The sequence below is a fragment of the Stylophora pistillata genome, chromosome 11, assembly GCF_964205215.1.
Source record: "Stylophora pistillata chromosome 11, jaStyPist1.2, whole genome shotgun sequence".
NCBI classification, from domain to species: Eukaryota; Metazoa; Cnidaria; class Anthozoa; order Scleractinia; family Pocilloporidae; genus Stylophora; species Stylophora pistillata.
In genome coordinates this window covers 30,376,003-30,386,445 of record NC_142529.1, presented here as the reverse complement: position 1 = coordinate 30,386,445, position 10,443 = coordinate 30,376,003, and the positions used below count along the sequence as shown (strand labels likewise).

The 10,443-nt window shown below is 41.1% G+C and overlaps 2 protein-coding genes across 2 annotated transcripts; one reads left to right on the top strand and one right to left on the bottom strand.

Moving 5' to 3' along the window:
* Nucleotides 1–5,324: 5,324 nt before the first annotated feature.
* LOC111321243 (uncharacterized) lies at nucleotides 5,325–7,379 on the top strand. The gene has a single exon (XM_022924072.2). It carries the CDS (start codon nucleotides 5,741–5,743, stop codon nucleotides 6,812–6,814), a length of 1,074 nt encoding a protein of 357 aa, XP_022779807.2. The 5' UTR covers nucleotides 5,325–5,740; the 3' UTR covers nucleotides 6,815–7,379.
* LOC111321242 (protein LEG1 homolog) lies at nucleotides 7,259–9,395 on the bottom strand. The gene is made up of 2 exons (XM_088738509.1): nucleotides 8,498–9,395; nucleotides 7,259–8,098 (listed from the first exon to the last, which is right to left on the bottom strand). The coding sequence occupies exons 1-2, from the start codon at nucleotides 9,210–9,212 to the stop codon at nucleotides 7,677–7,679; spliced, it is 1,137 nt and encodes a 378-aa protein (XP_088594635.1). The 5' UTR covers nucleotides 9,213–9,395; the 3' UTR covers nucleotides 7,259–7,676.
* Between the last annotated feature and the right edge of the window lie 1,048 nt (nucleotides 9,396–10,443).

Genomic DNA, 10,443 nt, shown 5'->3' with positions numbered 1-10,443 from the left:
TGATCCAGCAAACAGGTAATGAGAATAGTCAAACTTATCAACAAATTCTCATAACTAATTGACAAGTTAATGTGTAGTTGCTAGTTGGGAGAATTAACGATCAGATCTTGGAAGTTAAAGGGTTAGAGATTTCAAAGACTAACCTAACAGTTTGCGCATGTCTTCAAATGTGTTAACAATCTGACTATAGGTGGTTTGCACGTTACGTCATGGCCGCCATGTTGGTGACGTAAACAATGGATATCTCATTAGCTCCTTTTGTTCGTCCACCAGCATTTGTTCCTTTCACCATTGTTACCTGTGTCTCTAGAGATTGGTTGCAAACCACCTATAGACGTGGCCATTTTGATAGCAGCTTAGTGGCCTGATTGCACGCACCCAGAAAGATGGAGATCGAAATGCGCTCTGGATCTCGTTGCAGAATGAATTATTGTCGCTCTTAATTGTCAAGAGGCGAAAAAGAAGAGATACATTTGGAAAAGTTGAATATAAGTGGCGTGATTAGTGGTAGGCAAGATTCACATAGCATATTTGCAAACATTTTTTTGAAACCCTTCGTACTCTTTGAAATCTCACTGAAAACGCGATCATTGTCATAAGTAAACTTAGAGTTGACTTCTCCTTCAAAGCTACAAATGTGGAGAAAGTAATGTAGGCAGTCGACCTGTGTTTGTGAGAAAGGTAATCGTAAGGGAGCAGATGGATTCCCGGCTATGGCATTCCTCATGTGACGAAAGAGAATGCCTTTAAAAGGTTACTTCATCTTTGTATGTACAGAGATACCAAGTTTTCTCTAGTTATTTTGGGGTCCAGTTGAACCACATTAGAACATGAAATGGAGCATGACATGTGAGTGTCGACAAAAGCAAGCTACAATTATTATTATTTATTATTCATGAGCTCATTGTTATTGATTTATGCCATCGCTATTATTCTTAGCTTTATGAGTTTTTATGTTGGGGTGGCATGTTAGCCGGGTACGTCCTGAAGGTTATGCAAGATTCCCTCTGAGCATGAAGTAACAACAGTTACATGTCCTTTAGAGAATGTCATCTGAAAAATTATCCATTTGAAGTTATTTTTAAAACGTCTACTTGTACCTTGAACTGTACGCTTACGTTTACCCATGAGTCGCAAGCCATGGTTGATGTCGTATTAACCAATTGTGTGTCATCTGTTGAGCACCTTTCGAAGTCAAAGCAAGGCGTAGCTGAGGGGGAATATTTTAATGTATGTTCTACACCGTTTGTAACGAAAAAGTGTCAATTTATCGGAAGGCCACTTTTAACCCTCCCGGGGAAAGCACCCAACGCAGTTTAGATGGCGTGCCTCGGACGCCTTGAAACCCGGACCTTGTGTAACTTTGTAGTTAAACGTTCTTTTATTTTTTTACCTCGTAAAATCGACTAATCATGTACAAGTTGCAGCATTTCACCCTTAGAAGTCTCTTCTTGCGTATCGATACAGTATTTTTAGTATTAGATTGAAAAAAAAATTGTTAGTACCTTACATGCAGACGGCGCAACACCAAGTCCCCCCGCCCCCGTTCAAAGATTGTTCAAAGACTTTTGGTACAGGTAACCACTTGATTTGGAGGGCAATATAAAATGAATAAGCACGAGTAATTTCATGGAAGACTAACAACATTGCACAAGACCCTAAATTACCTGTCATCTGCATAGTGTTACCTGAAGACTGCATTTCAGAAGGAAGAAATTTTTTTATGTATGTTATTAAAATAAGAATTGGATATCCCGTTGTAAAACTCAAGACCCCCAAAACTATACCCTGCATCGCGGCATGCACTTTGTAAAGGAGAATAAGAGAATGCCCTCCTCCAAGGCCTTCGAAGCCTTACCAACTTATAGACCTTTTCTTTGTTGTTTTGTTCTTTAATTAATTAAAAGGTACACCTCGTTTTCCGCTAGGGTATTGGATCACACTTTTGTCCTCACTCCTCTCATCCCAGTTATAATGCGAGAAAGCTCCCCCCCCCCCATCAAATTTAACTGCAGCATCTGCAGCATAACCACAAGAATTTGTCGGTTGAATCAAAAGACATCGCCACATGCCTGCTAACTACAATGGGTCGCTAGTGTAGGATTCCGTGCGGAAAATATTTTGCTCGTCTTTCTGGGTGGAATGAAATCTAATCTACTAGGGCTGGGTAATAAGGAGGGTCGAGGAACGTCGCGAAATCCGTTCTTATTCTCTACAGAGCTTAAGAATGCTTGTTATACCACCCAACGCCCCATCGCCTGCCCCTCCACATACGCATTAACATTATCCCTCTCTGACTATTGCCCTTTCTAGGCTTTCTTTTCGTAGGAACGAGCGAAAAGGCACGGGAACAGGGAGGAAACAACCAGGTAAGCAACAAAGAGCGACAGAGTCCTCCGGTTTTTCCTCGTGCACTTTTTTTCACTCGTCTCCATCAAAGAGATGCTAGTTCAGGCCACTTTAGACAGATAGCTGTTGCTTTCAAATGATTGATTTCTGTGGCAATAAAAGTTGCGTCTATGATCGCTGATGAAGTTCCCTGGAAATCCAAGGAGACTCGTCGGAAGTTATGCATGGTAAGTATTAGCTTGCGAACGAGGCATCGCTTATTTTGCATTTATCAGAGCGGGCAAGCGCGAGGAACGTGTGTGGGAAGAGCCACGCGCAAGAGAAGGAGCGCAAAAAAAAAAAAACAGCTCGTCTTGTGCGTGACATAACCTATTCGTTCTGCTTGCGCCCGCATTGAGCCAAAGGCATGTCCAGAAAATGCAAAGAGAAAAAGGACGCTTGCTCCACTAACTAGGTAAGTATGCAGTTTAAATTAACAATTGGTTCATGCTTTAGCGTGCACTATCGAGTTATGGAGCGCGCGGGAAGTTTGGAGAGCACGAAAGAAGCGTAAGAGTTGCCCGAGGCGATAGCCGAGGGCAACTCTAGCTTCTTGAGTGCACTAGCTTCTAGCTTCTCGATAGTGCACAGCTGAAAGCATGAACCAATTGTTTTAGAACATAGCCGGTAGAATTGTGCATCAAATCCGACGGGAAAAATGGACAACAATATCAGTTGAAGCGAATCGTGACGGCGCTGATGCCGAGTCTCCTTTTCCTTTGTTTTTCTCTTTTTCTGCCTCATTTAAGAACTCTAGCCCAAGGGAAAAGGACGAAACATTGTCTTCGTTTTCGGACTAGTAGGCCGAGTTTCTGTTTGTATCCATTATTGTCGCGAAATATATTATTTTTCCCGCGCTAACAATCGGCCGCTCGCGCGAAAAAAAAATTTCTGGCGAAGCGATTTGCTGACGCTGTCAGCGTGCACTATCGGAATTTTGAGCACGCTTACAAATATTGAATTTCATTGCGCGGTTCTGCTAGCTATGTTCTAAAGGCTGTAAATCGTCGCTAAAAGCATTTATTACGGATCTTACTTCATGATAGATCAAAAAAGGATAACAAATAATGAACGAATTGTGCCCAAAATAATCAGTTCGGCAATTGAGATCAGATCCAACAACCTGTATGAATACAACTCACATTTGCTTTTTGTGGCCAATTTCTTGTTCTTTCTTCTATTTTAGGAGATAGAAATTTGTTTGACCACTGAAAACATCAACCCACTCGTAACAAGTTTTGCTTTATACACAAAGAAAACAAAGGTCGTACTAAATAAATCGCAGTCGGGTTCACGTCGCGATCTTGTAGATGACAGCGGCTAGTTAGGGACTAGATCACGTTATGGTGTTTCGTTATTTGAGAGCTTATTTCAGACTCCTTTCCAATGTCCCTTGACAGGGCAATGATGGTAGCATCTCATCACGGGTATGGTGAACAAAGAGCTATTTTGCGTTCTTCGCGAGCGCTGAAATTCTCATTAAACTTTAATTCCTCTCCAGTCTTTCCTCGTCATATCCTTTTCACTCCCAAGTTCTCATTGGTTCTCCTTACTGTGTGCTATACAAATCTTATGATGTTACTTTACAGAATTCGGCATTGGAGCAATGAATAATACCCTAAGTGATTTTTTTTCTTTATCCTCATCAATTGTCTGCTTGATATTGAAAGGAGAAATTTTGTCTTGCTTATCCTTTGGAGTTAAAAGTGTTATTCCAATCCAAAGATTGTATTCTTCGTTGAATGTACTTTTGAATAAAAAACTTGAACAGAAAATATCGACTGTTGTGTATCGTGTGGCGTGTTATTTTCCCTTACATTTGCCTACCTCTGTTTTGTGTGGACCTCATCCAATAACATTCGAGGTGAAAGAAACTCGGGTTGTCAGGGTGGATAACTAGTTTAAGGGTAAAATTTTTCATTGTTCTGATTGGTTCACTCGACTCCGGTTATCAGCTCATATTTCGAGAATTTCTAGTGTTAGAGAACCCCTGGATACGCTACGAAGATGCCGGGGGCATTTCGTTGGAAATCGACCTTGGCCCATACAGCATTTAACATGCTTCACTTAAAGCTTCGACTGAAGTGGCATCATTTACGTACGCAAATAACGTTCTTGACCTTCGCTCTCGCCTGTCCACTCTGTTTATTTTTCCTTTCTTTGTGCTAAGAAGTCAACCCCAGACGTCCACATTTAATCAATATGTAACTTCTCTTACTGATATCAGTACATTAGCAAATCAAAATGGCACAGGAAAAGACGTGTGAACTGGAAGATGATATCTACATTACCTGAGAGCAGAGGCCCCTTCGATCTTTCTAGAAACGTTTAGAAAAGGAAGAGAGTCTTCACTTCCCGGCTTTTCTAGCAAGATCGAAGGAACCTCTGCTCGCAGGGTATATCTACATGTAAGACCCGTAACAAATTTATAATATGGACTGACTAGTGAAGAATTTTGTAGATTTTTGGAAATGAAGTGTTTAATAGACTCGGCCAGTAACCATAGAAACACGAGAGTACTCTCGTTCTTTGCAAAGGACAGTTCGTTTTCAAAATAATTATTGCACCAAGGGTTGAATTTTTTAAATTTTTTTTCAGCTCCCCCTTCAACGTAACTCACATTTCGCGCTTGCCTTCGTTTGCCTCAAAAATGCAAAAAATAACGTCTGTTCTGCAAGCTACTTTGAGGTTTGAAAGTGTTCTTGTTGTTTACGGATACTTTTAACTACATTGACCTGTGTGTAGTAAACATAAGTGTTCAGGAGTCTCCTAAACAACTTTGCATCTGTCATCAACATTCAAACATTCCTATCCCGTTTACGTCAGAAATATTGTGACAATGTTTACAACTTCATGGTTATAAAAAGATGCAATTTTAGCTTAAGGCTAATATTGATCACGTATTGATGTGTGAAAATTGAGCCTTAGGATATTATTGCTTTATTGAATACCAGTGATGTGTGTCGTGCGGACGTGTCTAAGTTCATAACTCTCTTAATCCAGCGCTTTCAACTGATAGTCTATTATTATATCTCGCCGACAGGTCATTAGAAAGCGATTATTGAGAGAGTACAGTTCCCGGGGGACTTGTGAATGGGGTGAACAAGATACCTCTCTGTTGCCATATTAAACAAAGATCTTACTTGTTTACCTCTTCGATCGATAGCTTCATCCAAAATCTACGATTTCGAGTGGAGTCATTAATATTTTCAGACGAATTTGGATATTAGTTAAGTAATCAGGAGGAGGTCTCAGGAAACGGTTTGTCAGCTGAGGAATATTGCTTCGTCAGCTTGAGATCCGAAAGGACATTTGATTTGCACCTTTTTGTTTAGCACCGTGGAAGAGAGAGATGTCGTCTTCTTGTCTGAACCAAGCTGTGTGTTCTGGAAGACTTCATCAGATTCGTTTGCTTTTGGATATCGGCGTTAAATCAACCATAGTTGACAACGAGGGTCGGTCGCCTCTTATGATTGCCGCGTGTGGTCCAAAGGATTCCTTAGCGACTCGAATTGCTCGTCTTCTACTGGGCCGAGGGGCACGGGTGGAAGCCGTTGATAACCAAGGAAGGACTGCCTTGTCGTATGCCTGCCAACATGGACATTCTAAGCTTGTTAAACTTCTCATAGAAGACGACTGCGATATTAATTTGGCTGATAAAGATGGCAACACCCCCCTGATGTACGCGGCTATGTCGGGCAGTGTGCCCACATTGCGTGAAGTGTTAAATATTTTGTTAAAATACAGACTTAGTGTGGATTTGAGAAACAAGAAAGGCTTTTCTGCATATTTGTTAGCGGCCAAGATGGCTAACTGGGAATGCGCGTGGATCCTGAAAACGGAAGCGAATGCGTCGGTTGATGTGCGGGACACGGAGTTTTTCTTAAATGGTAAAGAATGGGCCAAAAAGGTCAGGCGAAACTTGGAAAAAGAGAAATTTGAGAAGTCCGTGCAGTTGATTGCTCATCGACCCCGGCCGCAGACGTCGCTAGAACTCGGTCGCGGGAACAAAATTGTGATTACACCATGCAATTCGCGGACATTTTCACGACTAACGACCCATAGTGAGCCCGCGGTGACTCGAAAAATTGGCCTTGTGGATAGGTGGTCGGTTGTTCACAAAGATCTTAAACGTAATAACGAATTGGAGATTACACGTGTTAAAAGCGCATCTTCAACGTCTAACAGCAGCAGAGAGAGTACCATTCCTTCGGTAGCGCGCACACTTACACCAGATCTACACGCCATATTTAGTCAGTATGTTCTGGTTGACAATAAGCCAGCGGTCACCGTAGCTGACCGCAGGCCTGCTTATGGCTCGTCTTCACGAAAGATGAACGAGTTACCTGGGAAACGTTTGATGAGAGAGTCTAGAAATTCTCGAGTAGGCGCCATGACCCGCAAAAAATTCTCCATTACTAGATAAAAATGAAAGGTTTCAGTTGCTCGATATGATTTAAAGTATGGATATGGGGGGAGGGGGGGAGCAGTTTTCATAAAAGTAGTTTACGTACCCTCCGGTTCCCCCTACCCCCTAGGGAAACGTTTCTCCTAGCAGGAAGGGTAGGGCTACACACGTTTGCTATCATAGAAGGGGTTACAGGAAACTGAAAACACGTGTAACATACTGCCTTGTGAAAAGAGATGAAGAAGTTCCATGGAACGAAATATATTTGCATACCTTTTTTATGGAGCGTATGTTGGCAAATATAGGTGCTGAGCCGGTGCGGTCAGTTCAGAACAAAGCGTCGCCCCCTCCTCTCGGGTGTAAATCAGTTTTCGCGCTCGCCTCGCGAGACTAAAAATCACACAGAAATTATGTCTGTCCGGAAGGCTTCTACAGCTGGGCCTACAAATGACTGACCTGAGATGATTGTATTTCTTTCTTTAATGTGTGACTTTTCGGAGACCTGTATTAGACACTAAAAGTAGAATAAGGCTTTGCTGGCCATCACTTTAAAATAAAAAAAATGAGTGTATGCGTTCAGTAACGAGGTCTTTTATCGTAATTTTAGCGAAAATTAATGATCGATTTTTCTCACAGTTTTTCATCTGCAGCCGACGTCAGAGCTCGACACCCAGTAGAGCTTGTCACATGTGTTGTGGCAAATTCAAACGTCGTTAGTGATTTGGATAAAAGTGTTGCGTGACCACTCAACAAAATGTTGCGAGTTTGCGTGACAATTACGTTACCGAAATGAGATCAACCCTTAACCCAAAGAATAAAGTGAGAAAAGGAGATAAAAAAGAAAACATGAAAATTCTGTTATTCATTATTATTTAGTGACCTAACCCTTACAAGGGTAGATAAACAAGCCCCAAAGAAGCTTGAATAACTTTCGAGTAATGATCCAAGGGTCATCTTTAATGCTCTCCAGAAGGCTCCTTCCTACAGCGCGCCCCTTGGGAGAGCACATGGCCCTTCGCCAGACCTTCAGTAATAGCCCTTTGGTGTCAACATTGGTACTGTGGAAAAGATTGATAGCCAAAAGGACACGATTTTGTGCCGCGGTAAAATCTGGGATGAAAGGAACTTTGTCGCTGCCCCTCAAGATTCGTGGCGGCAGGGCAGTCTGTTGGTCAGCGGTATTATTGAGGTTTGTTTGGAAGTAAGTCGTTGCGATGAACTCCACAAGTAGGGCCCAGCCCACACCAAATTTTCTCTCAGGTAAAGACATAAGACTGACCTCTTCAGTGAAGAGTGGTTGTGCTAAATGGGAAGAATGCGTACTCAGAAAGTTTTTTTTTTATAACGGATTATTACAACAGAAAACCATCAGAAGGGGCCAATGAGGGCTCAGAGCCGAAACGAGGCTTGAAGCGCAGAAAAGCGTGATTGAGCAAATTGCGATTGGTTTCAAATTTGTCTGTGACTGGCTGAGAGAATGGTGCGAGTTAAATGGACTAATCACAGACTGAAGTAAAGCAAACCAATTCAATTTTGATGCTCAAGTGAAAATTTCCGTGTAGTAAAAGGAAATTAGGCTTGTCCAAAAAAATGAATAACCAAATTTAAAAAAAAAGGTGGAAAGTACGTCTGGATTGTAAATTGAATAAATTTTAAAATGAATACCAAGATTTTTGTCTTATTCGACAGACTGAGTTTTACCTGTCAATATCGATGTAGTATGCGCTTTCCACATGAGGGCGATCGTTACGTCATGGTTACCATCGTCGGAACCACCTTTAACTTGTGCAAAGAAGTCAGCCCAATCGTTTATAACCTCAGGGTGTTTTTCTGTACATTCTTCAATACTTGTACAGAACTTATCTTTGACCACGTCGCTCACATTAGCTGGCTTAGAAATATAAACAGGATGTTTTAAGAGAGGAAACAGCCCAGCTTTCAAGGCGCCCAGAAACGGTAGAACGGAGAGGTAGTAATTCATATCGGCCCACCAGCTGTTTGGGGACACACAGAGAGACTCAGCACAACGACCCTGACCAACTGCCATATCGCTAAGACGTCCAGAGGACATTTGCCAACCGAACTGGAGCGGAAGTCCCCAAAGAAGATTCCCTGTGTTGTTATACCCCCAGGAATTGAAGTACCCTTGGGTATACTGCACCATCAATCTGAAAATCCCCATTCTTTGCAGGTATAACCATGGGTTTATAACAGTCACGGTTTCACTGGCTATCTGCGCAACTGGGAAATCTTCAAAGGAGCTGGGCGCTTCAAACCAACCGGGCGGATAATGCCGAACGTGCATATCAGTTTGGGATGACACAGTGGTGGATAAGTGACTTATTGTCGTGCACATGAGTACGGCTATGCAGGCCATATGATTCATGTTTCGCCGCCAAAATCGCCAAATATTCATGCAAATGATAGAAACCTGCGAAGGGAAATTAGAGACATTTTATTTACACGACAGAATGATTTTTTTCACCTGAATAAACAGCGGTCTATAACTGTCCATTAGTAGTTTAGACTATGACAATTGGAAACCATATTTGCACGTCAAACGCAAATTTTCTTAGCAAATTTATTTTTAATTTCACTTACTTTTCTGATGAAAGTAACCACGCATTGTATTTAAAACGTTTCCTTTGAAAATATGATTTGAAAAATACCAGTTATACCTTTCAACTTCCTTAACGTCACCACTGTTTCGTTTTTTAGAGAAAAAGCCAACCTGCTTGGGATATGAGAATATAAAATCATCGACCGCAAATTTGATTTGTGCAGCTTCAGAGGATGTCAGTAAAACCTTTGTTTCGGTAAGGTTTACAACCAAATATCACAATTTTAATTACGGTCCCTCAAATACTGGACCATCTGTTCCAGCAAATCAGCAATTATCATGTAGTTTAGAAAACGTTGCTATTTTCATGATAGTTGTAAAAAGCCACATTCTATTCAATTGGCATTTACAAAAATGTGTCGATTTTCAGTTTATGTCCAGTTACTGGTTCATTCCATTGTGTTTTAAAGTGAATATCAAGATATGTTATTTCGCCTGAAGAAAATCTATTAGCCTTGTTCTCAATTAAAAGGTTCATTTTCCTCTACTAGTAAGAGGATTTCCTGAAAAAAAATACAAACAACGACAACAACAACAAAAACAAACAAACAAACTAAAAAAACTGAAACAAAATGTTTTATAGTTTCTCCTTTCCCTTATGTTTCTTTTGTTTCATCCCGCCCCTCTCCCTCCCCTCCCCCGTCCTTTATAGGTGACATCACTTTCTTTATGTCAATGCAGCCCTCCTTTTTTGCGCGTGACAACTGGGCGATCAGAGACATAAATAAAACATGACGAAACGTTGTTAAACTTAGCTTGCAACTAGTTAGTGCTTTCTTTGCTAAATAATAGTACAAATACATATTATTTACCGGCATCTTCTCGAAGAAATCGTATTTTAAAATTAGATTAACATATTATGAGGATGGTGATTGTTTCCGCTACTATTGCAGGTCAAGTGATTAATGACTTAATTCGATTTGACTCGACTAACATTTGTATGATATCATAATGAAGCTCTGCGGAAATACTCGAAGTTCGGATTATATGTATTGTATTTTCGCCAGTAACTTGCAATTGGTTATAA

Coding starts and splice junctions, on each gene's coding strand:
- LOC111321243 (XM_022924072.2), top strand. CDS start 5,741: ATGTCGTCTTCTTGTCTGAACCAAGCTGTGTGTTCTGGAAGACTTCAT.
- LOC111321242 (XM_088738509.1), bottom strand. CDS start 9,212: ATGAATATTTGGCGATTTTGGCGGCGAAACATGAATCATATGGCCTGC. Junction 8,099..8,497: donor TACTACATCGATATTGACAG/GTAAAACTCAGT, acceptor CTTCCCATTTAG/CACAACCACTCTTCACTGAA.